This window comes from Sciurus vulgaris, assembly GCF_902686455.1.
Source record: "Sciurus vulgaris genome assembly, chromosome: 10".
NCBI lineage: Eukaryota > Metazoa > Chordata > Mammalia > Rodentia > Sciuridae > Sciurus > Sciurus vulgaris.
The window spans coordinates 11,836,533-11,860,755 of record NC_136470.1 but is presented as its reverse complement, the minus strand read 5'-3'; the positions used below and the strand labels follow the sequence as shown (position 1 = coordinate 11,860,755).

Here is a 24,223-nt window from a genome sequence, read left to right as displayed (position 1 = left end):
CCATAAGCTTATAAGGGATCTAGACAATTCCCATCAACCAGTGTTTTTACTGTGCCTCTTCTGCGTGTAGCTGTGGTTAGGTGCACACAAACTCATCATTGTGTTGCGATAGCCTGTAGGTTCCTGGCCTAGGAGCAATAGTCTCTTCTAGGTAGCATAGACGTGTAGCCATCTAGTTATGTGTCAGTGACTGTGATGTTCACCCAGTGACCAAATTCCCTCGTGACACATTTCTCAGAACTTATTCCCATTGTCCAGTGACACATGATGACTGTCCCCTTTTAACTGTGGGGAATATGTTCCAAGACCCCCAGGAGATGCCTGAAATATACATACATACCTATGATGAAGTTTAACTTATAAACGAGGCACAATCAGAGTTTAACAACACAATAATAAAATAATAACAATTACTGTGATAAAAGTTATGGGAATGTAGTCAATCTTTCTGGAATTTTCCATTTGCTACTTTCAGCCTGTGGTTGACTGTGGGTAAGTGAAAACCCACAAAGCAGGAGCTCAGATGATATGGGGACAGTGGTAAATGGAACCCTCTGATACATAGTCTTTTGTGTCTGGAGTGTTAGGAAGTATTTTTAAAATAAAATTATTATTAAAACCTTTTACTAATTGAATGATTGGGGGATATGCTCTTAAAAATTAAACTGTTTTCTTCAGCAGTGCATTTATAATGTCACCATATGACATTCAAAGAAAGATTCTGTTATGGCAAACAGATAAGCAAGCTTTGCCCACCTCCTTCTGAACAGTACACATTGCTCAGCTCAGGCAGCCCAGAGGGCCTCAGCCCCGTGGGGTCCTTGTTCCTGGATTACTGGACACGAGGCAACGTCTCACTTCCACAAAGAGGGATTCTTTACAGACTCAGCACCTTGTTTTGGCCCGATTTCCTAGCAAAATAATAACAGCAATAAGAGTTTGTTTTTATATCATCTGCTTGCCTTCGTCTCTGGGAAGCTGGTGCCTAGCTGGCGCTGGTGGCGAGGTTTACCTGGGTGCGTCTCCCAGGTCACCCCCAGTCTTTCGCTGGGTCCACATTTAAAGGGCCCCTGCAGTCAGGAATCCATGAGCTCCAGTGGGGGGAGAGAAGCTCCCAGCAGGCCAGCCACAGACGCCCGGGGCCGGCAGGCCATCCTGACGCCGTCCTCCTCGGAGCGCAGCTCTGGGGCACAGGCAGCCAGGACCGGGACGGGGCTCACCATTCCTTCCGAGGGAAGCTGATGGTGCCGCTGCTTTCGCTTCTACCGCAGATGAACTGAAAAACGCGACCGTGTGCGAAGACCAGGAGCTGAGGCTGCACTGCCACCAGTCCAAGTTCCTCAACATCTACTCCGCCAGCTACGGCAGGAGGGCCCAGGAGAGGGACGCCTGCGCCTCGGACGCCCAGCGCCTGCCCCCCTTCGGTACGTGCTTGTTTGCTTAGTGAGATGCCGTCTGAGAGGACTAGGGTCCTGGTCCCCTGGGAACGAAGCCACTCCAGGGGTCAGTATCCGGATCAGAGGCAAAGTCGAGGGCAGGAGGACCTGCCTCCTGGCGTTGGGCCTTTTTCTGCCCCACTCTCCTGAATCAGCCCGTTGTTCATTCATTCCACAATGAGTAGTTATGGAGCACCTGCTGTATGCAGAGCCCGGTCTGAGCCCTGGGGCGGCATCAGTGACCAACACAGTCTATACAGCGATGATCTGACCTCCCAGCAGTGGACAGGGAGGCACGAGAAAACAGAAAAGAAAGGAACGAGGCGGTCGCGTTCACGTCTGAGTTCTGCTTCTGATGATTCGTCCAAGAGGATTGAAATCGAGCTTAGAAACATTTGGGGGCAAGCTTTTACCTAAACTGACAAACTTCCTCCCCGCCTTATTATTATTCTCTAAACAATAGTGCGCCACATATTGACCTAGTTTGTACATCGCACTAGGTGTTCATCATCCAGAGATGACGTAGAGCGCACGAGAAGCCGAGCGGGGGTGGTGTGGAAACTCCACGCAGTTCTGTATAAGGGACTTGGGCAAGCATGGAGTGTGGCATCTGCAGGGGACCCTGGAACCCAGGCCCCCGACACTGAGGGATGATGTTATGTCCTACGTCAGGTGCAGATAAGTCTAAGGGCGGTACCCCTGCAGTATCACGTGGCTCCCAGTGTGGACGGCTGCCCTCGGCCAGCAGAGCCACTCAGAAGCTCTGGGAACTCACGCCTCGCTGGGGCGGGCACAGGACGCTGAAGCATGAGCTGTAGGATTGACCGTCCGCCTGCCACTCAGTCTTCCCCGGGGCCGATTCCTCCTTTCTGCCTCCCTATTTCTCCCTTTGGAATAGGAATGTTACCCCCGTCCCTCAGCCTGCCCTGCCCTGGTATCTGGGAAGCAGGTGACTTGTTTTTATCGACAGGCTTACAGCTGCAAGGAGTTTGCCTCGAGTCTCAGACGAGACTTTGGACTTTTGAAATAATGCTGGAATAAGTTAACCCTGTGAGACTGGAGACGGGACAATTGTAACTTACATTATGAAGACATGACGTTTAGAGGCCGGGGCAGGATGCTATGGCTTGGATGTGGTGTAAGCATGTCCCCAGAGGTTCCTGTGCTGAAATTTAACCCCTCCCTGAAGGTGTTAAGAAGGAATCTGACTACGGTGTTTGGAAGTAGGGCCTTAGGCTCCAGGCTCGGTGGTGCACGCCTGTGATCCCAACTACTTGGAGGCTGAGGCAGGAGGATCACATGTTTGAGACCAGTCTGGGCAACTCTGTGAGTCCCTATCTCAAAATAAAAAACAAAAGGGTCTGGGAATGTAGCTCAGTGATAAAGTGTCCCTGGTTCAATCCCCAGTACTATTTAAAAAAAAAAAAGTGGGGATTTTGGATGGGATTAGTTTTAGGTAAGGTCATTCCATTGGCCTCATGGAGTCTCTGTGATTGAATACTGGTGGTGTTAAAAGAAGAAAGTGAAAGATCAGAAGAGACACACCTGTATACTCTTCTCATCTCTTGCCTTTAATGCCGTGAGCTGCCTCAGGACTCTGTCAGTAAAGGTTATCACCAGATGTGGGCCCTTCACCTTGAACAAGAACTGTGAGCCTCATAAACCTCTTTTCTTTATAATGTTATCCAGATTCAGGTCACTTTGTTATAGTAACTGAAAATGGACTAATGTATAGGCCCATACCCTGCGTCGGGGGAAAGCTGCTCTGTTGAGGATGGAGGAGAGCTATTAAGGGCAGCTCTGGCAGACCCCCAGAGGCAGGCTGGCATGGGCATCCAGCTGCTCTTAAGTAGATCTGGGTGATAGGGCTCCTGTCTTCACAGGTGTGACTGCTAACCAGGCAGAGAGGCACTTGTGAGGGGGCTCTCTATTGGCTGCTAATGTCACCCTCCTGTGCTCCATTCCCCAAGTGACCTGTGAGTCCCTGAAACTCCATCCTCCCTCTCAACAAACTACAGCTTCTTGCTGCTCTGTCTGTCTTCTCCCTGCTACTGTCTTAGGGGAGGGACCATTGCCTGGGCCATTGTTGGAGTCTCCCTGCTCCTGGGCTTGCTTCTCCCCAGGGAGGCCAGAGGCATCCTGCTAGAATAACTGTCGCTGCCCTTCCTGATACCCGCATGGCTCCTTGCGGGGTCCGGGTTCCTTGGCTGAATAAGAAGCTCTCCCATCTAACCCCTTTCTGCAGAACACGACTTCATTCTTTTTTATTATTCAGCAAGTTTCCTAAAGGGGATTCATGGGGTTTTGCAGGGCACCACGGGCTGCTGCTTCTGTGTGCATTCTGCTCCCCCACCACCATATCAGAGAAGGGGAAGGGCACCCCATTTCTCAGGCTTGCTAGATCTTCCCTGGCTGCATGTGTTTGGGGAAGCAGCAGTAAGAGATCGTCTCAGCTGTTCTGAGAAAAGATCATTCAGGCGGAGCGCGGTGGTACATGCCTGTAATCCTAGTGGCTTGGGAGGCTGAGGCAGGAGGATCGTGAGTTCAAAGCCATCCTCAGCAAAAGTGAGGCCCTAAGCAACTCAGTGAGACCCTGTCTTTAAGCAAAATACAAAACAGGGCTGGGGATGTGGCTCTGTAGTCAAGTGCCCCTGAGTTCAATCCCCAGTAGCCCCCCAAAAAGGAAAAAAGTCATTCAGCTGAGTAAGTAGATCTGTAAGCTCAATGATTTAAATTCAGTAGATTGCTGCCTATGTTCCTGGAAGATGGATGGGAACTGGGTTTAAAAAGTCAGATTAATCAGTCCAATAAGCTGTCCCCAGGTACCATGTCCAAAAGAAAGACAGGTTTCCATGGAGATTGGCGGACTCCTCAGGCCAGCTGTCCATAGCCTCCTGGATGGGGGAGGGTCTGTGAGTGGAGTCTGCATGTCTTGCCAGCCGTTCAGGACAGACGGCTTAAGCTTGGCAGGAGGACCCGCGGAGCTCCTCCCACCTGCGTGCCTCACCATCGGGGTGCACACGGGATGAGCGAGCTCTGCACAGCCTTTGGGAGCCACAGGTCAAATGCCAGAGCCCCTCTGTGCTCTTCCGTGTGAAGGGGCCCAGAGAGGAAGCCAAGGGTGGCCTTTGAGGGTGCCCAGTGCATCCCAACTTCACCTCGCTTGGAAACCTAGCTCCCTTCTCACCTCCTGGGTGGGCGCATCTCGAGGTGTGCCAGGGTACCAGGCTGTGCCTGTGGGTGCATCTTCTTCATCTAACCAAATGCTAAGAAGCCATTCATTCCGTGACCCTGTTAAACCATGACTTAGACTTTAACATGTGCTTGGCACGCAAAATCATCTCTTTATCCCTCTGGTATAAAGAGGCTTGATGTCACCCACCTGAAAAAGTATACTCTTTGAACCCCTGGCTCTAACCGGTGACCTATCCACAAGTCCTATAGTCCCGGGATGCCGGTGTCCCTGTAATCTGGCCTCTTTGCTCCCAGCCCACTCTGGGCTTCTCTCCCTGCACCTTTAGGACTGCCTCCCTACAGTTAGCAAGCAGAGGGATGTCATTAACGTAGGATAGATCGCACTGTCCCCTCTGTGAAGCGCTGTACGCTGCCCGTGGTAATTAGGATACCTGCGGTCCCTGCTGACATCTGCCATTCTGTCCCCTTACCTCATGACTTCCGGAGCATCTCATGCTCATTCAGAGGCCCAGGCCTTTGTACCAGCTCTTTCTTTGGCCTGGACTCTTCTCCACGCCTCTGTGTAGCTGGCTCAGTCTCACCATCAAGCAGTCACCTGGAACTTCACCTGGGATCAGTGTCCCAGCACCTGCCCCTGCCACCCTTCTCCGGCTCTCCCTGCTTGATTTTCTTCCTTGTGTGGAAACAGTCCACGTTATGTGCGTGTGGCCCATCTCCCCAGAAACGGAGCTCCACAGGACTGCATTTCTGGAGTTCCCAGCAACTAGAGTGGCACCTGGAGACGTGCAGATGAACCAGAGTCCCTCCTCCGCACGCAGAGGTGCCCACAAGCGGCTCCTGCAGAGAGGGGGTCGTCTGGCTGCAGGCTGCGAAGGTGGCCTGTTGTAGCTCCTCACCACTCCTGAGATGCTGGAAATCTGGGTTTTAAAAAAATGCGAAATGTTCCAGCTTTTAAAACACCGAGTGAGCCAAACAAAACATGCCTCCAGGCGACATCCGGGCCACAGACTGCCAGTGTGTGTGTGTGTGATCTCTGCTCTGGTTTCCCAGTTATTACCGCAGCTCAGCCGCCTGGCTTTGAAGAAGAGGAAAGGGCTATTTATCCTTCACCCGAGACCCTGGCATGGTTTGGTAGACAGACTGGTTCTCATCAGAAGCCTCTAGAAGGGTGTTCTGCAGTTTGCATCCCGGAACATCTGGTTAGAGAGGGTTGATGTGCATGCTTTTCCTCTTACATATAAATTAAGGTCTGGCAAACCCCATGTGCTTCAGACCCAGGGTGCCCTGCTGGAAAGGCACGTGATGAAGAAGCACCCAGTAGTCAGGGAACACTGTTTCCACAACAGGGAAGCGTGTCTTTAAGACTCAGACATGGGGGAGAGAGCCTTTCTAGGCCTTTCTACAATATCATCATCATTATTTTCCTTCTGCACAAATACTGCAGTAACATTTAACAGAAATAACAAAAAGATCCGACTACACATCGTGTCCAAATGATAACGTATCTAGTCTTCATTTCTTCAAAGTCCTACTGTGTCAGCATAGAAAAGTTTCACATCATGCTGATTTGTATTCTGCTTTTTTCTTTTTCCTTGGTCATGAGTGTTTTTCCAGGTGGCCAACAAGATCCTAAGTATGTCCATCACTCCCTGGCCATCTTGTTAAAGGGATACATTACACAACTTATTTAACCATTGCCCGGTGCCTGGATATTTTTGTTGTTTTGGACTTTCAAAATATTCTAAATAATGCATAAGGACCTGGTGCTTGTAGCTTTTGCTTTCTCCTGGAATGTCTTCTTGGGAGAAATTCTCAGACATCTTCTACTCAACGAGGGCATAGGCCTGTTTTCTAATCTTCAAACGTATCAGCCAAAATCTTTTTCTATCAACTTGTATGTGTAAAGAGTAAGGCTCAACTGTGGCTTTGCAGTCATATGTATGATTTTCCTGAATGTTTCAATCTAAGAGGTGGAAGATGATCTGGCAACATTGTTTCCATTTCCCTTTCTTGGATTATGAATGACGTTGAACATTTCCCCACGTTTTTGAGAGTCTCGCATTCCTATTTATACACGTTGTTTCGGTAGCCTTTTTTTTTTTTTTTTTTCCTGTTGGGACTTTGATTGATTGATTAATTGAGTGATTGATTTCACAAAGTTTTATCACCTCTTGGAAGAGTAGAGAGAGTAGCCCTTTCTATGCTTTTTCTGCAATAGCAGTCCCACCCCCAGAGTCTATTATTTCTGAACTTGGAGTTTGGATTTATTATGCAGAGTGGTTACTTTTTTCTATTCCGTGTGTGTTGTATGTAGAATGAATTTGAGAGGAAGGAACCGAGTGGCTGGGTAGAGGGACCCTGGTAGAAGTCAGGGTGTATGCATGTGTGATCCCCAAGTTATGAATGAGATGCCATCATGTCCCCATAGGCACCTCCAGGCAGGAGGTGCCCCTCGTACCTTTCCAAGGGGATGCATGCTCCCACTGGACATTTCTAAGAATCCAAGGGTCCTCACGCCTGCCTCAAAACAGCCTCTGAGCTCTGGTGCAGAGGGAGGAGGGCAGTGCCCCCATGCCCTGGGCATGATGTCTTAAGCATGCATGAGACAGTCCAGGCGTTGGGGGGTAGGCATGAAGTGGTCACAAAGGGGCACACACCACACCCTTGTCTGGAACAGAGCTTCCCAACCTTCTCCCATCATCCCACACATAGAGGGTTATATTTGTGTGGCACAGCAGAGTAAAGGGTAAAGATACAGCTGCTCAAGACCAAAATCAGTGGCTGAGGGCAGCCCGGGCACCTTCAGGGAACACCCAGCACATGCTGCCAGTCCCTGTAGAGTCTGGAAGCTTTGCAGCAAGGCTGCACGTGGCCATGGGCACCAAGATTGCAGATGCTGGGCTTCTCCTCAAGGTCCTCAGACTTACCTGTTCTTCCCTCCGGGTCTCCCAGCTCATATCTGCCACCCGGTCTCAGGGCATTCCCGCGGTTTAGGATTTTGTTACTCCAGCAATCCGTTTCCAGGGATCAAAACGCATATTCATTTTCTATGACTGTGTAACAAAATAGCCCAAAATTTGATGGGTTACAAGAAAACATGGCAGGGGCTGGGGATAGAGCTCAGTTAGTAGAGTGCTTGCCTTGCATGCACAAGGGCCCTGGGTTCAATTCCCAGCACCAAAAAAAAAAAAAAAAAAAAAAAAAAACACATGGCAGCTGATTTCTCCCAAGAAGGTTATGCAGAAGAGCAGTTAGAGATGCACACTGTCACCTCGACCTTACTCTCCTGGGCACAGAGACAGCTCTTAGGTTTGTGGGAAGAGGCTACACAGGGAATCACCTGGTAGGCTGTTTTGGGTTGCTTTGTGTTCTCCCCCTCCAAAATGCACCCTGAAGCCCTAACCCCCCAGTGCCTCAGAATGTGGTCTTATTTGGGGATGGGGTCTTTAAAGAAGTGATTAAGGTAAAATGAGGTCATATGGATGGGCCCTAATCCAAAGTGACTGGTGTCCTTCTAAGAGGAGATATGTACAGAGCAGTGGCCGTGTGAAGACACAGGGAGAAGACAGCTATTGGCAAGCCAAGAAGAGAGGCCTCCAAGGAAACCAGCCCTGCTGGCACCTTGATCTTGGACTTCCCACCTCCAGACATACATTTCTGCTATTGAAGCCACTCGGTTTGTGGTATATGTTACAGCAGCTGTCACCAACTAATACGAAATTGATGACCATACTTTTAAGTAAAAGGGCAGAAGTGGCAGGACAGACAGAGCAAGCCAGTGTGAGACCTTCTTCAGAAAGTGACACCTTACTCTCCTGAGGGATCTGTTAAGAGATGGATCTGAGTTCTTCATCGGGATGGTGGCTCACCCAGGGACATTTATGAAAGGTCTTGGTGCAACTCGGATCCATCAGAACTTAGGCCTCATCTTGGGGAAGGGAAACTGAGAGGAAGGCGTGAAAATGTTGGCTCCTCATTGGTCCCCAGTGAATGCCAGCAGACGGCACTTTAACAGGAGGAGGCAGTGAGCCTTCCCAGAGAACCGGGTTCGAGGCCCCGGGATTCAGAAAGTGCGCCTGGCTGGTGCACTATGGGGCGTCACTTCCTGCTGCAGTTAGGTTTTCTGGATGGGGTCCAGGGATTCTGCTATTTCCTTAATAAGAGGACAGGCCGCAAAGGTGGGGCTCAGGCTGTCCCAAGGCCAAGTGTGGGCAGGTCTGGACTTCTCAGCCAAAGATCAGGGGTGCCAGAAGTTCCCACTGCCAAGACAGGGCCACTTAAGAGCAGCCAGCCCAATTATCTAAATAAACACAGGCTGTACAGAGTGATTAACTTCAGTTTCAGTGTTTAACAATTGCCAAAAGTCAAAACTGAAATGGTTGAATACCTTGTTATCACACGTACTGAGGGTGGAGGGGAGTCTGCCAGCTGGGCAGGCGCAAAGAAAAGCAGTGTGGGAGGGAAATAACCACCGTAAAACAACAGCAGAACCCTCAAATGGTACCGAGCTCAGGGTCAACAAGGACGTGGTCAACCTGAGTCACACCTGAATCACCTTGGGCCCTTTCCTGAAACCACACGTGGGTTCTTTCATTGAGATAAGTTCTTTCACTCCCACGCAAACATGTCCACTGTACCGACGGCCCCAAGACCTCCCATCAGCTATTTCCTGGGAGTCTTGTTTTCTTTCCCCCACTGTGGATTGAACCCAGGGCACTTTCCCACTGAGCCACATCCCCAGCCCTTTAGATTTTTGTTTTGAGACATGGTCTTGCTGTGTTGCTTAGGGCCTTGCTAAGTTGCTGAGACTGGCCTCAAACTTGTAATCCTCTTGCTTCAGACTCTCAAGTGTAAAGAATAGGGTCTGGCACATTTGTCCATAAAGCTCTACGCAAGCACAACATCTCTAGGACTCTCGTACAATTCTGGCAGCAAAACATACTGGAGCCAGTTTTCTGGATAATAGTTTGGCAGTCTGTGTCCCAAGCCTTAATGTTTTTAATACCCTCTGACAAAGCAATCCAACACCAAGAATTCCTACGGAAGGTACCATGCTTGTGCTTTGTGGATGCTGGCCCATCTACAAAACAAAAAGATCATGCAGCTCTTTAAAAGAATGCATATGTTAAAATGCTCACAAATATATTACTAGATGGGAAGGAGTCACATTCATGGTCACATGCATGCACTGCTGGTGATGGGGAAGGACTTGCACATAGAAAAGGGAGGCATGTTCTTTAAAGGTCAATTTCTTTTCTTGATAGTGGAATTTATTGGGGATTTTTTGGCTTATCTGTGCTTTTTAATATGGACATGTATTTATTTTGTAACAGAAAAAAAGGGAAACAACAAGAATTACGTTTGAAAACATTGACCTTTTAAGATAATGTCTGTGATTCCCACACAGGCAGCTTGTCCAGGAACCCCGCACTGCAGGGCAAGTCTCTTGAGAGATCCTGTCTGGTGGAGGAGGGGCTCTGGGCTGCCTTACGCTCCAGGACTGCAGTTGAGTTTATTTGAGGAGAAACAGAATCTTTTGTTTGTCCCAACTGGTAAACGTCTCAGCCAAGAACCCCAAATAATAACGAGGCTCCTAAAGACAACAAAAACATCCTTAATCAACCCTGTGCACCCACAAAGCTGTAAAAAAATAAACTTGAGGAACGTTGAGAGGATGTCTTTACTTCTCGAGAAACTTCTCATGGCTTCTGGGACAAGTTAAGTTATACAAAGTATAGTTTAATATAATATTTACAGAAAATGTTACACTTTTGAAAAAAATGCCTCCAAGACTCTTGCTACTCAAAAGCTGTCTTCTGTCCAGACCTGTCTCTTCTATTTTTTGAGAAAGTTCATTTTGTACTTTTTTTTATTTTAGAGCAATGTTAACTCACTAAAATGTGGAAAGTACCTTAAAATCAAAAGGGGTGAGAGGGAATATATATCGTTCCCTCTAACAGAAAATATCCTCTACAACCTTCTTTGTGAATCTCCTTCCATTTTTCCTTTTTTCTAAATACAGGTTTTGGGCCTTAATATTTAGTTCTGCACAACATACCCTAGAAGCTTGTTTTTGCTTCACAGGACCAAAGAAGTCATGTAATTTAGACTATCAGTTGTCAAAGTCCTGTAGGCTTTTTTCAAAAGTCCCACTTTCCTCTATGTGTTAGCATCTTTCTGTTACTATAACAAAATACCTGATATAATAAACTTATAAGGACAGAAGGTTTATTTGAGGTTTCAGAGGTTTCAGTGAATGCTTGGTTGGCAGGGCTCATTGCCAGCCAAGGTAGCACGTCATGGTAGGGAGGACATGGAAGAGCAAAGCTGCCCACCTCATGGCCAGGGCACCAGTGAGGGAGGGATTGAACCAGGGCCTCGGGCATGCTAGGCAAGAGCTCTACCACAGAGTCCTACCCCCAGCCTTACATGGGCTTTTGATTCTGCAGTTGCCTGGCAACCTCACAGGCATGCCCAGCATTGGGTGGGCAGCCGGGGAGTACACACTGTCCTGCCCCAGGGCTCTCGTCTTGCAGGACCTCCAGCTCACACAGCAGAAGCATCACCACCTCAGTCCAAGGCCCCAGCTCCATTCAGCCTCCCTTTGCCTGGAGCCTCCCTCTCCGTGTTCTGGAACCCACCACCCTGGCCCCTTGAGGAGATGATAACATCTCTCTGTTGTTCCTGGTCTGCAATGGTGCCCACACCCTTCTTCCAGCCCCATCTTTGCAAACAATCTATGAAACCTTAATTTGAGCCTTGGGTGGCTCATGTGACCCCAATGATGCACTTCCCTCTCTGCTGCTGCTGAGTGTCCCTTAGCCCAGATGCTTGGGACCAGCGGTGTTCTGCCTTGGATTCTACTCTTGGGATTTTGGAACATTTGCGTGTACATAATGAGATACCTTGGGAATGGAACCCAAGTCTGAACAAGGAATTCACTTCTGCTTCACAGAAAGCCTAGACACAAAGCCTGAAGGTAATTTTATACAATCTTTTTAAATAATTTTGCACATGAAACAAAATTTCATGGTGTGAAATCTTCCAGTGGGTGGTCACGTTGGCATTCAATAAGTTCAAATTTTGAAGCATTTTGGATTTTGGGTTTTTGGATTATGGATGCTCAACCTGTAATAGAGGTAAACTTACTCTTCACAAGGGTGTACTTGACGTTTCTGGCACTTGGTATAGACAGGCCCTTAAAACATTCTGTTTCAGCTTTATCAACTTCTTGACTTGCCCTGTGTACTCGTCACTCAGAAGGAACCACCAGAGTAGGTCTGGCAAGTTGCCTCCTTTAGACTGGGGTATTCTGAGCGGGCAGGGAAAGATGGATTCATTCCAAGCCCGGGGTAGCCGCTGAGAAGAGCTGATCCAGGGGCCACTCAAAAGAACGACAGTTAAACCTCTTTCCTGGAGGTGGTTTTTCTCAGCCCAGATTCAAACTCACAGATCAGGGACTCCCTTCCCCAAAAAACCCACATTCTAAAGCCAGATACATGGGATGTGTGCATTAGCTGATGGGCCAGGCTGTTTACTCCAGTCCACTCCTTCATTCGTTAAATACCTATTTGTCTAGTGTCTGCTGTGTGACCAGCACCCCAATCATCAGACACTGTGGAATTGTTCTTAACAGAATAGACAGAACCTTCATGAATACAGTCAAAGCCCTGCTTTTCTAATAGTCCTCCCCACTGGTGGCGATATGTACACAGCCATCCCTCGGTATCTGCGGGGATGGCTCAGGACTCCTCAGACCCTTGAATGAAGTGGCGTGGTGTTTGCATACTGACCACGCATGCCCCTGTAAACCCAAGACCCTCTGAAGGTTACTTCTGTTACCTAATAGAATAACACACACCACTTCTTTCTTGTGGATTCAGCACAGTTCTCAGAGCACAGCAAATTCAAGTTTTACTTTTTGGAACTTTCTGGAATTTAAAAAATATTTTCTGTGTGTTGTTGTTTGAACTGAGGATATGAAACTTGCAGACACAGAGGGCTGAATATATATATACACATATATATTTAATTGCTTTTTCCTCAAGACCATTGTCTTTCCAACTTTTTTGTGGTTAGCCATAGAGCTTTCTTTTCAACTAGACTCCTTGACAACTCTCCATTTGACACAGAGATGAAAACGGAGCTTCCGTGAGACACATGCTTCTTCCCTTTACCTACACTGTGCGGTCCCCAGGGTGCTTCCGTAGAATACTGGGGCTCCTTGGAATATAGTTTGATGCCAGCATCCTTGACAAAGGAACTTCCATTTATTGATTGAGGGCCTGTTCTAGCCTGTCAACTCACATGCACCACCCTCTCTGTGGATCAGCCAGGTAGTTTACCTGAGCCATGAATTCCTCCATTACTTGCTTCTTTTTCTGACCCTTTTCTCTCAGTAGACATATGGATTTATGATTTTAGCTTCAGACTGTTTTCTGTTGCTACAACAAAATACCACAGACTAGCTAATTTATAAAGAATAGAGGTTTATTTAGCTTACCATTCTGGAGGCTAGGAAGTCCAAGGACATGGTGCTGGCCTCTGGTGAGAGTCTTCTTGCTGTCATAACACAGTGAAGGGCATTGTGACAAGACAGAGCCATCATGCTAACTGAGGTCTATAAAGCCATTAATGCCATCATGGGGGCCTCACCATGATGACCTCACCTAATCCTAATCACCCCCCAAAGGCCACACCTCCAAATATCATCAGCATATGAATTTGGGGATTATGCAGCACATGAACTGTGAGGGACACATTGAACCACAGCACAGCCCCAACCTAGCTTCTGGCAGACACGGTGGCTTCCATAAGACCCACCGATCTAACTCATCACCACCCACAGCTCTGCATCTGCACGAGCAGCCAGCCCCATTGCATGTCCCCTGCCATCTGCAGTGCCTTTCCATGCCCACTCACCCACAGTGAGTGTCCTAGGGCCCCACAGAGGGGAAGGTGTGAGGAGGAGGGAGCAGAAGCTTCCCACTGAGGCTTCTGGGACAGTGTTAGAGCCAGCCACAGAGACAGGCAGCAGGAATCCAGGAAGGGAACCCGGGAGAGCGGGCAGGGTAGGTGGGGCTGCTTGAATGTCGGTGGGGACAGGGCCAGAGGTGCATTTGGAGGGAGACGTTCCTGGAAGTGGAGCCTGGGCGATCACTACTGGAGGTCTTCTGGAGATGGGCCCCACGGAAGGCTGCAATCCAGTGGTTCAGCAGCACCATGGGAGAATTGCAGGCCAGAGGGAGTAGATGGGAGAGGAGAGCCCAGATCCGGGAGTGAGCTTGCTTTGGGTGGCGGCACTGCAGAGGGCTCTGGGATAGAGGAACTGGAGACAAGCGGGGTGGAGGGCACCAGGGAGCCAAGGTCAGTGAGGAGGCCTTCAGCAAGAGTGCTCAGACACCAGAGTTCCAGAGACAGAGAACTGGCACTGCCTTCCGTCTCTTGGAGAAGACAGTGGTTGGTCCCAGTGATCCTCAGAAAAAGCTCAGTTTCAGGGTGTGGGTGGGACAGAGCACACTGCAGGGTGGGGAGGTGCAGCAGAGTCAAGGGGCGCAGCAGACCCTTTCCCAGAAGGAGAGCGAGCAGGCTGGAGACGGGCTCTGGGGAGTGGGAGTGCAGGGGGTGTGTCATAGAGGAGGGTAGAGGAGTCTATCATCGGTGAGACTCCTGCCTCCTGTTCCCCTGACCACCTGCCCTTGGGCTCCCCAGGCATCTGTCCTGGGCATCCTCACATCCTCTGGAAAGCCACTTCCATGTCAGATGCAGGATGGTATTTCTTGTTTGCAAACTGCTCCCGCCACTGCTTTCTTGATCATGGTCGACAACACCACCATGTCTCAGCCTGCAGCTCCAGATGTGCGGCCCTGCCAGAGAACTCCCTCACCTGCTCTCCACCAGATGCCTGGAGAACAGAGCTCAGCGCTCACACCTGCAGCTTCAGGAGCCTTGGCAATTTTCATGCCCACGTCCCACTACGCTCTAGCTGTGTGAGCTTCTAGAACTTTCTCATCCCTAAAATGTGTGTGTGTGTGTGTGCGTGTGTGTGTGTGTGTGTGTGTGTGATAAACAGCCTATCTCATAGGGTCACTGGGAACATTAAATCAATTAACATAGGCTGTTAAGAACAGTACTGTCCACAGTGATCCCTCTGGCTCTTGACCTCAAGGACCTCTTGTCAGGAACACTCCTCGCTGACACTCATTCACTGTGTCCCTTGGCTACCTATTAGACACTGGTCTCACACATGGTTTTGTCTCTCCAACATTCTAAGAATGCAAGGTAGGGGATCTTCCTGGTGGTTTTTCCCATAGAAGGTAACCCTGCACTTCATCCTTTGTAGGTGTAATAGTCCATTTTCTGTTGCTATAATAAAATACCTGAGACTGGGTAATTTATAAAAACAAATAGAAATTTGTTTGGTTCATGGTTTTAGAGGTTGGAGAGTCTAAGAGCATGGCAGCAGCTTCTGGCAAGAGTCTTCTTTCCACCTCTAATGCAGACAGTTTCACATGGTGAGACAGCGTGAGCCTGCCAGCTTGGGTCTCTCTTCTTCTTCTTGTAAAAACACAAATGACGTTATGAGGATCCCTTCCTCGTGACTTCATCTAGTCCTAAAGGACCCCGCCTCCAAACACCATTATCAAAAGACTTTGAGGATCGAGTTTCCAATACATGATCTCTGAGGGACACACTGGAACCATAGCAATCGGTGTTCAGTGAATGCCAACTGCGACAGCATTTAGTCACGGTGCTAAAAAACATGTTTTTGTCTTTATTGCTTCATCTCACTTATTCATTCATCAATCATTTATTGGGTGCCTGGAGTGGGCCAGGCAGTAGTAGTTAGATAAAGAACAAGAGAGAAGTACTCCTTCACGGAGTTTCCGTTCACGTAGGGAGAGGGCATCCTAGAATAAACAGATGACGTTTCAAGGAGCTGTAGGGTCCCACAGAAACAAGAGCTCCATACCCCTTCTGCATGTTTGATCTGTTCCGTGTGCAGGACCAATGGCATAATTTGTGGATCCCAGTGCAAAGCATAAATCCAGGTCCCTTTATTCAAAAGCGTATCAGAACTTCAAGATAGTGGACCTTACACCAAGCTTAGGGCTTTCCAGTATGTGACCACAAAGCTGGCACTGCCCAGCTCATTAAAGAGCATTCAAAGACCAGCTGGTTTTACCTGGTTTTTAAAATTTGTTCTTTTTAGATACACCTGAAAGTAGAGTATATTGGGAGGTATCATACGTACATGGAATATGGCTTACTCTAATTAGGCTCTTATTCTCACAGTTGCACATGCTGTGTAATTTCACTGGTCGTGTATTTATATATGAGCACAGGAAAGTTACGTCCTTTTCATTCTACTGCCTTTCCTATTCCCATCCTCCCTCCCTCCCCTTCGTTCCCCTTCATCTAATTCAAACTTCTACTCTTCCCTCCTCCCACTTATTGTGTGATAGCATCCACATATCAGAGAGAACATTTGGCCTTTGGTTTTTTGGGATTGGCTTATTTCACTTAGCATGGTAGACAAAATGTGGTATATATACTCAATGAAATATTACTCAGCCATAAAGAAGAATGAATTGTGGCATTTGCCATCTTGGGTTCTTTAATGAGAAAAAAAAAAAAAAGGATAAGCAGGGAACTGCCTTCATCTGAGTTGAAATCAGTTTATTTACTTACAGAGACACCATAAGCCGGTGGCAGCCAAGTGTGGAATGAACTCTAAAGTTCACTTTCCCTTGCAGACTGTGTGTCCTACTCCGCCTTACAAGTACTATCCAGGAGGTGCTACGGGAAGCAGAGATGCAAAATCACCGTCAACAATTACCATTTTGGAAGCCCCTGTCTGCCGGGAGTGAAAAAATACCTCACAGTTACCTACGCATGCGGTAAGAATAAACCCTGATGGAGCCGCTCCAAGACCCTGCCACATGGGGCGGTGGAAATGTGTCAACAAAAGGAGTTGTCATAGAACCCACGAGCCAAAGGACCCCGCTGTTGAGCGTGGCCATCCCAGATGTTCCAGAACCCTCTCCAGTCTTTATTCTTGCTGATGGCATTCACATCAGATAAGCATTAGAATTTCCTCTGGTCAAGGTTTAAGGTTGTCTGGCCATCTTATTGGCGGGAGGTGGAATTTAGGAAAAGCATCAGCAAGGAGGGATAAAGCTGAAGTCGTGAGTACAGCGACTTCAATCTGGGTTCTTGCGCCGTTGAAACTTCACTGGGGTGTCACGCAAGTTCACTGGAGAATTGTCTGGCTCCTACTTACCCCTCCAGCGCTGCTTTTGAGCCCTGAATGACTAATGCTCTGTGCTGGCAGCAACTATTTTATCTACATCCCCTCAGCACTGAGTCAACAAATCAAATGCTTACCCCAAATCAATTAAAAGGGTTGTATGACAGCATTACTTTGTTTTTCTAGCATCTTTAAATAATAGAATGAGATGCTTGCTTTGTTTAGATTCTAATTCCATAAAGCTACTTAAAAGCCAGCCATTTGTTCTTTTTCTGAGGGTACTGTAGATCTCTCCTTTTAGATACTAATACGTTGATTTTTTTCAATGAGCACAAAAGCAAAGGAAAGCAAAGGTTCTATATCTGAAGAGCTCAATACCCTTTTCCCCAACAAATATCTGCCGCCTTGTGTGGTTGTGACTCTTGTTGCGGTTTTATTGAGATATGATGTGCAAGTCATACAGTTCACCCGCGAACACCTGCAAATCAATGGTTCTTAGAATGTTCATGGAATTATGTTTACGGACATTCTGATCACCCCAAAAGAAGTGCCATACCCGTTAGCAGTCAGCACCCTCCCCGAGTCTACCCATTGTACCCCATCCCGAACCCCGGGCTGCCACCGATCTGCTTTCTGTCTTCGTGGATTTGTCCCTTCTGCACATTCCATGTACCTGGAGTCATGTGATACATAGCCCTGTGTCTGACTTCTTGTATATATTTTCAACATGTGTGCAGGCTGTAGCATGTGGCAGTCCTTTATTCCTTTTTATGGCTGATGAAATCCCCTTGCATCTCCAGACTCCCTGGTGTCCATGCCACAGTAGGTACAATGACAGGACTAGAGAAGTGTGCTCCGCAGGTCTTAGAGGAAGGCTGCTTTTGCTGCCTCAGCCTTAATTCCTGCACGGCGTCTGGGTGACCTGGAGCCCTTCCTGGCCAAGGTCCCTGGAAGCCGGCATACCTCTCTGGGAGGGCAGCCTCCTCAGCGGGTTCGCGTGAGGGGCAGGACTTGAGCCTGTCAGTAAGGCGCATTTCCTAGGCCGCTTTCAGCACAGTAGCAGCACGTTCTGCCTGCCTATCCTGCGAGGGTGGTGGCTCTCCTTAGCTCGTCCCAAAGTGATGAGCCTCGGGGGCCCCGGGGCTGGTCACACGTCCCAGGTCGAGTGTCACAGGTATCTTTCTCAACTCCGCATGTCCTATGGGCCTTCTCTGTAGTGCAGAGCTGTGCCAGGTGCCAAGGGCTCAGTGGTCAGCAAAGCATGCGGTCCTTGTTCTCATAAGATAGGCCGTGGGGGAGAGGTAGGATGGAGGGACTCACCGGGCAATCCGTCAGGGTGAGGGTCTGTATGTCAGATGGCTCGCTGGCCTTCATCAGGTGTGAACCCTGCTCTGTGGCTGAGCCCAGGGCTGCTGTGCTCGGGTCACAGAGGGACAGGAGAGTGCTGTTTCGGTCTCGCCTTTATTCATATCACGAGTGACACGTCAGGCACGGCGGTGGGGGCTGGAGACGAAATGGCCAGCAGTACGGCCCTGCCTCAGGGGCTGTGGAAAGGACGGGGCATCCTGTGTTATGGTGCCGTGCAGGGTGCTCAGGGATCAGGAGGGCTCCCCAGAGGATGTGGCGTGAGGAAGTGCGGGGGTCTGCAGAGTGAAAGGGGAGAAGGACAGGGCAGGCAGAAGGCCCGGCCTAGACAAAGCCCGGGAGGTGGGCTCCTGCCTCCATGGGGGAAGGGGAAGCTAGGGTTTGCTTTGTGCTTCAGGCTATGGGAACCTCTGAAAGGGTTCGCATTTTAGATTATTCCTCCCCATTTTATAGAGCATCATTTCATGGCGGCTGGGCACTTCCACGCTGCATTTGGCCTGGGTGGCTGACATCAGCATCGCTGCTGTTCTAATTATAGGCGGCACATCTGGCTGATGTCAGGGCACCCAGCTCAGAGCGGGCGGTCATTCTCTGGACTTGGAGACACGTCATTCAAATTCTCATCTTTAAAGTGCTGCAAAATGAGGTCCTCACTCTATTTTTAGCATGAGCTAAACTTTATAAAGATGCTGGATTTTTGCCTGTCCTCCTGACAGGAGGGCAGACCTGCAGGGCTCTGTCAGCCGCCCCCACACTCCTCTTCCCAGGCACACAGCCCCTTGGTCCTCGAGGGTCACCAAGGGACACACTGCTGTCATCCCCACCTAGACAATTTCCTGGGGCCCCACAGCTCCTCCTGGAGGACTGGGGAGAGATCTGTAGCCAGGGTTTAAGGGATGTATGCCCTGCGGGCACCACCTAGTCTACAGTGACATTGAAACCATTTTTGTCTTTGATTTTAAGAATTGTTTGTGATCCTAAGTTCAACTTCCAGAGATTCTTTCTTAAAGTCTGCAATGATTTGACACAGGTTTGACACAGAGGGTTTATTTAGGCAATCAGTCAACCTTTCAATCAATCAAGGCGAGGGCTTTGCCCAAATTTAGCAAACCATTCACGTCCATTAGAATTATCATCTCTGGCTTCAAGTACACAGATTCAAGAGGGACTTCCTGAGGGGGAATCACTCTTCCATCTTTATAATCCTTGAAGATAATCTTTGATCCAATTCCCAAAGGCCGAATGTGCCAGGGACGGACCAGCACGGAGGAAAGAGCAAGGGTATTGTGTGAACCACACAATTGTGTGCTTTGCCCCTTCTTGGGGAGTGGTACACCTTTGAGCTCCCATTTCCTGTCTTCAGGAAAGGAAATGATACACATCTTTACCAGCCTACGAGAGGACTGTGCCAGATGCGTCATTTAACGTCTCCAGAACAGAGTCTAGCCCTAGTAGGAGCAACACAGAGAGCACTTTGCTAGTGTTTTCATGGACCTGTCTACAGAGGAGAGGAGCAGGTTTGAGAGATGATAATAAATCACACCCCAGTCCCTGTTCCTGTCCTGAACCAGTCTGAAGAGTCTGACAGGTGTGTTGACACATGTTATTTCAAATGTCCTAAAATATTCATCTGATATCAGAGCCATTTTACATACTACATGGGCAAGTTTCCTGCCATGACCTGGATCAGACCCAGGCAATGTAATCCCTTGAGAGTCTGGTTATTCTGCAGATCTCTTTCTAGAATACTCTTCCTCTCTGAGCTCCTCTTTAAAATTCTGAATCTTTCACGTCTATAAAGTGTAAAGTCTTCGGCATTTGCAGAGAGCCAAGGACTGCTGGGGCCATATTTTGAGAATGAGCCAAGAGGGAGATGAACGGAAGAAGTGCCACTCTTGGCAGGGGGAGATGACATGTTCTGGACTTACTGCTGCCAGGGAATCAGGGGCATCATTCTTGGGACCCAGAAAGGAGTGAGAAGTCATTAAATCAGAGAACTCTTTGTGGCAGCCCAGCTCAGCTCTCTGGGCACTACCATGGTCCTGGGATGGGTGGTGTGCCCTGTATCTTCCCTGGGCCCCCCAGGAAACTGACCCTCGCTGGTAGGCATGACGGTGCGGGGGGCTTCCTGCACCTGCAAATCTCCCGGTTTAGGAATGTTCTCCGGTAGTTGATCCTGGGACATCCCAAAAAGAATTTAGTTAAGCTCTCCGAGAACAGAAATGAAGTTTCCTTGCTGCCGCAGATGTCTTACCATTCTCTTTAAAGAGCAGCGCAGTTGAACTTGCAGTTTGTGTTGGCCTCGCTTCTATTTCCTGTTAGCACTTTTCCCAGATATCAGCTGGGCTAAAGGACAAGAAAAAGAAGCAATTTTCTGCTGCGAGACTATCTGGTTTCCTCCGTCCTCTCCGGGCCTGCGGCCGGCAGCGCACTTGGCCTTCAGGATTCTTGCTGTGCTCTCTCAGCCTCTGCTGTCATCTGCCGGCTGCTGTGCCAAGGATCCTGACATCCCATCTCTTATTCTTAGGGTCAGTTCAGCAGAATCTTCAGCCACCTCCAGAGGTGTCTATGGTGCTGCCTTCCTCTCGTCTTTCTGTTATCTTCTTGTCATAGTTAGTGAATCACTTTGGCATAGAGTCCTGGGACTCTCTTCACGTTCATGGTGGATGTGGGGAATCTCTAATCTAATTTCTGCCTCTGGATTTACCTTTTCTGGATATTTCATACACATGCAAGCACACAATATGTGATCTTTTGTGAAAGGCTTCTTCCACTGAGCCTGCTTTTGAGGTTCAAAACATGTATCAATACTTAATTCTTTTTATTATTAGATTGTATTCCATGGGATGAATATTCCATAGTCTGGTTTATTTATGTTCTACTTTTTTACTAATGCAAAAATGGACCTAAAATTTCACCTTTCTGGCATATTTGGTGAGCACTCAGGCATATTCAGGGTGTGTGTGTGTGTGTGTGCAAATGGCTGTGTGTGTCCATGTGTGTATCTGACAAGCAGTGATTCCTAAATTGATCTGAATAGGGGTTTTTAAATCTCATCTACCTTAAACATATATCAAGTGTATAAATTTTTAAAATATACTAAGTATTTAAAATATTTCTTTTTGTTTTTTAGTTCCCAAGCACATACTTACAGCGATTGATCCGGCCATTGTGAATCTAAAGCCTTCTTTGAAGCAAAAGGATGCTGAACATGGTAATTTTTGTGGCTTACTACCAGCATTATTCTTGAAGAAAAGGTAGACGGTCCCATGACCATAGCCAGGCACACGTTGCCCAGAGTGCATGGGGACCTCAGGGGTGTTCTGAGCTACTCGCTCTGGTAATGCCAGTGCTGGCAGCTAATGGCTGCAAATAGCAGCCAGCATTTTGTTTTGTTCTGATTTTTTAAAAATATTAAGTAGAATAAGCTTCCCTTCCATTCCCCTTTTGCTTCCTAAAAGAAAGATTACTTTGAACAAGAGATCTGCTCAGAAATACACGGGGCTCTTGGATTTCACAATGAGCTTGCTGAAAAGATGATGCCGTCAAGAACTCAGGCGGGCCAGGGCCGCGTGGGACCTCAGCCTACACACACCACCACCTTCCTTCGGTTTTCGCTGGACTTCTGTCAATAGGGGGGATGGAAATATTGGTTTTCTTGTCTAATCTAGGGTGGAATTCAGACCCATGCGTTTCCTGAGAGAAACTGCAGAGAACAGGAAAGCACCTCAGATGTTGGGCTTTGGGCAGTGAGTGTTTCGTCATGTGTTATTTTATTATATTTATTAGGTCTTTCTCCCTAATTATAAAAGTAAAGTACCCATGTCCCTCTGCGCCTGCAGGGAGCTGGTTCCAGAAACCCCCACAGATAACCAGATCCAGCAGGTGCTCAAGGTCCTCATACAAACCCGAGCAGTGTTTGCATGTTACCTATCACATCCTCCTGTGTACTTTAAAAGCTCTCTAGGTTACTTATAATACCCAGTAAAATGTCAGTGCTATGTAAATAGTTGCTCCATTGTATTTTGAGGGAACAGTGACAACAAAAAAAATCTGTATATGTTCAGTACAGATGAAATTGTTTTTCAGAATATTTTTGATCTGTGGTTGGTTGAATCCACAGATGTAGAACCCTCAGATACAGAGGGATAACTGTATCATTTGCTTCTGCATAAACTTCTTGATATGAAAAAACACAGGAAGACACCAAGAAACAGAAATTACCCCTGGTCCAGAGCTTACAGATAATCCCTGGTCACATTCTTCTAGTTCACCACACTGCTTTCTGCCGAGCGTGGCGTCTCAGCCCCACTGAACCATGAACACCTGGTCCCCCTTCAGTGGGAACACCTGCCATCATTCTCCCAGGGATCTGCCCTGCCTGACCTTCTCAGGGGGCCCCCGAGCCCCCAGACTGTCCTATATCCAGCTTGCTAAACTCATCCAGGCAATGTCACCAGCATCTCAACAGGTCACCCCCCTGTTCTCCCGTCACCTCCACCAAAGCAGACCTACACCACCTCCCTCCATAACGCAAGGTTGTCTTCTCTCTGGTCCACGGCGCAGACAGCAGGTCCATGGTTAAAAGGAGATGTTGCCTATTAAGCCTCCCAGAGGCATAAGGAACGCCATTGCCTTTGGGGAGGAAAGAGGAATTTGTTCTTTTCCACAGGGGAGTGATGAGCCACACCTGAAGCTGGCTCATCTTTTAAATTCTCTAATCCCTTTTGTCACACAGTATTTTCAAGGACCACTCACTGAGTGCTCTTCCTGGCTTCAATGTCCGTAATAGAATGAGAGGCTTATTAGTCTGATTTCTGTGACTTCTAATGATCTGGTCATCCTGGACAAGGAACGGCAGGGGTACTATGAACAGCTCTGATTAACTTCTTTTGTATTTTTTTTTTTTTAATATATATAACAGGTATAAAGTCCGACCCAAGTGAATCAAAAGTTCTGCGGAAAGATGGAGTTATTGTTAGCAACTCTCTGGCAGCCTTTGCTTACATTAGAGGTAGGTCAACAAATCGACGCCTCCCGGAATGCTAACGGGTTTACCAACGCCTTGTTAACAAATGCACCTTTCAGTTAAAACACCCAGGGAACTGAAGAAAAGTGACTCTTGGTGTGACAAGGCAACAGCAGCACAGCTGCAACCAGGCAACCCGCAAGAGAACCACAAATAGAATTGCTCTATTTAGGGGCTGGGTTCCACAGGTGTTTCCCCCCTTGAAAAGTAGGAATGCGTTTCCTGCGTCTAAAGTTTGGGAAGGGCATAGAATTATTGAATTCCGCCCCAGGAAAGGAAAAATGGATTGAACCACATCGTGAACAAAACAGGCCATGAGGACAGAGCCACTTTCAGAGTTGAGTGTTATTTCCCGTGGTTGCCAGGGTTTCCTTTGTTAATCTTCCCTGCAAGGAGCAATCAGATTCAGCTCTCCTGATTTAGCCGGTCCAGAAGGATTGCGCCCAGCCCAGTCATGTTGCCAATGCTCTTTGGGGAGGTACCCACAGTCTTTGCCATCCTCTCTGCTTACCATAAGAAAGGTGGTATTTTGAAATGTTGACTCCAAGTTTCAACAGTGCCTGCCTGCCTGATCAGGGAGGCTGTATTAGTCAGCTTTCCATCGCTGTAACTGAGTACCTGACACAGGCTACTTATCAAGTAAAGGAAGGTTTACTGTGGCTCAGGGTTCTGGAGGTTTAAGTCAGACCAGGTAGCCCCTGGTGAGGGGGCACTCCATGATGGAAGCACCTCTCATACTGAGCAGTGACATCGTGAATCAGAGCAGAGAGAGAGGAAGAGACCAGGGTTCCACAATGCTCCCCATGTGCACGCCCCCAGTGAGCTAAGGACTTTCTACTAGGTCCACAGCACCTTCCAAAAGCACCACCGGCTGGGTGGAGTGGCACATGCCTGAAATCCCAGTGGCGCGGGAGGCTGAGGCAGGAGGATTGCAAGTTCAAAGCCAGC

General features: G+C 48.3%; 1 protein-coding gene across 3 annotated transcripts in view; it reads left to right on the top strand.

Annotated features, from left to right (window-relative positions):
* The window catches only part of EVA1C (eva-1 homolog C), a 79,508-nt gene that overhangs the window by 43,733 nt on the left and 11,552 nt on the right, over positions 1-24,223 (top strand). For all 3 annotated transcript variants that reach the window (XM_079101344.1, XM_079101343.1, XM_079101342.1), the window contains 4 exons: positions 1,272-1,424; positions 16,388-16,531; positions 21,380-21,460; positions 23,171-23,260. In XM_079101344.1, coding sequence (XP_078957470.1) covers positions 1,272-1,424; positions 16,388-16,531; positions 21,380-21,460; positions 23,171-23,260 — 468 coding nt within the window. The remainder of the gene's footprint in view (positions 1-1,271; positions 1,425-16,387; positions 16,532-21,379; positions 21,461-23,170; positions 23,261-24,223) is intronic.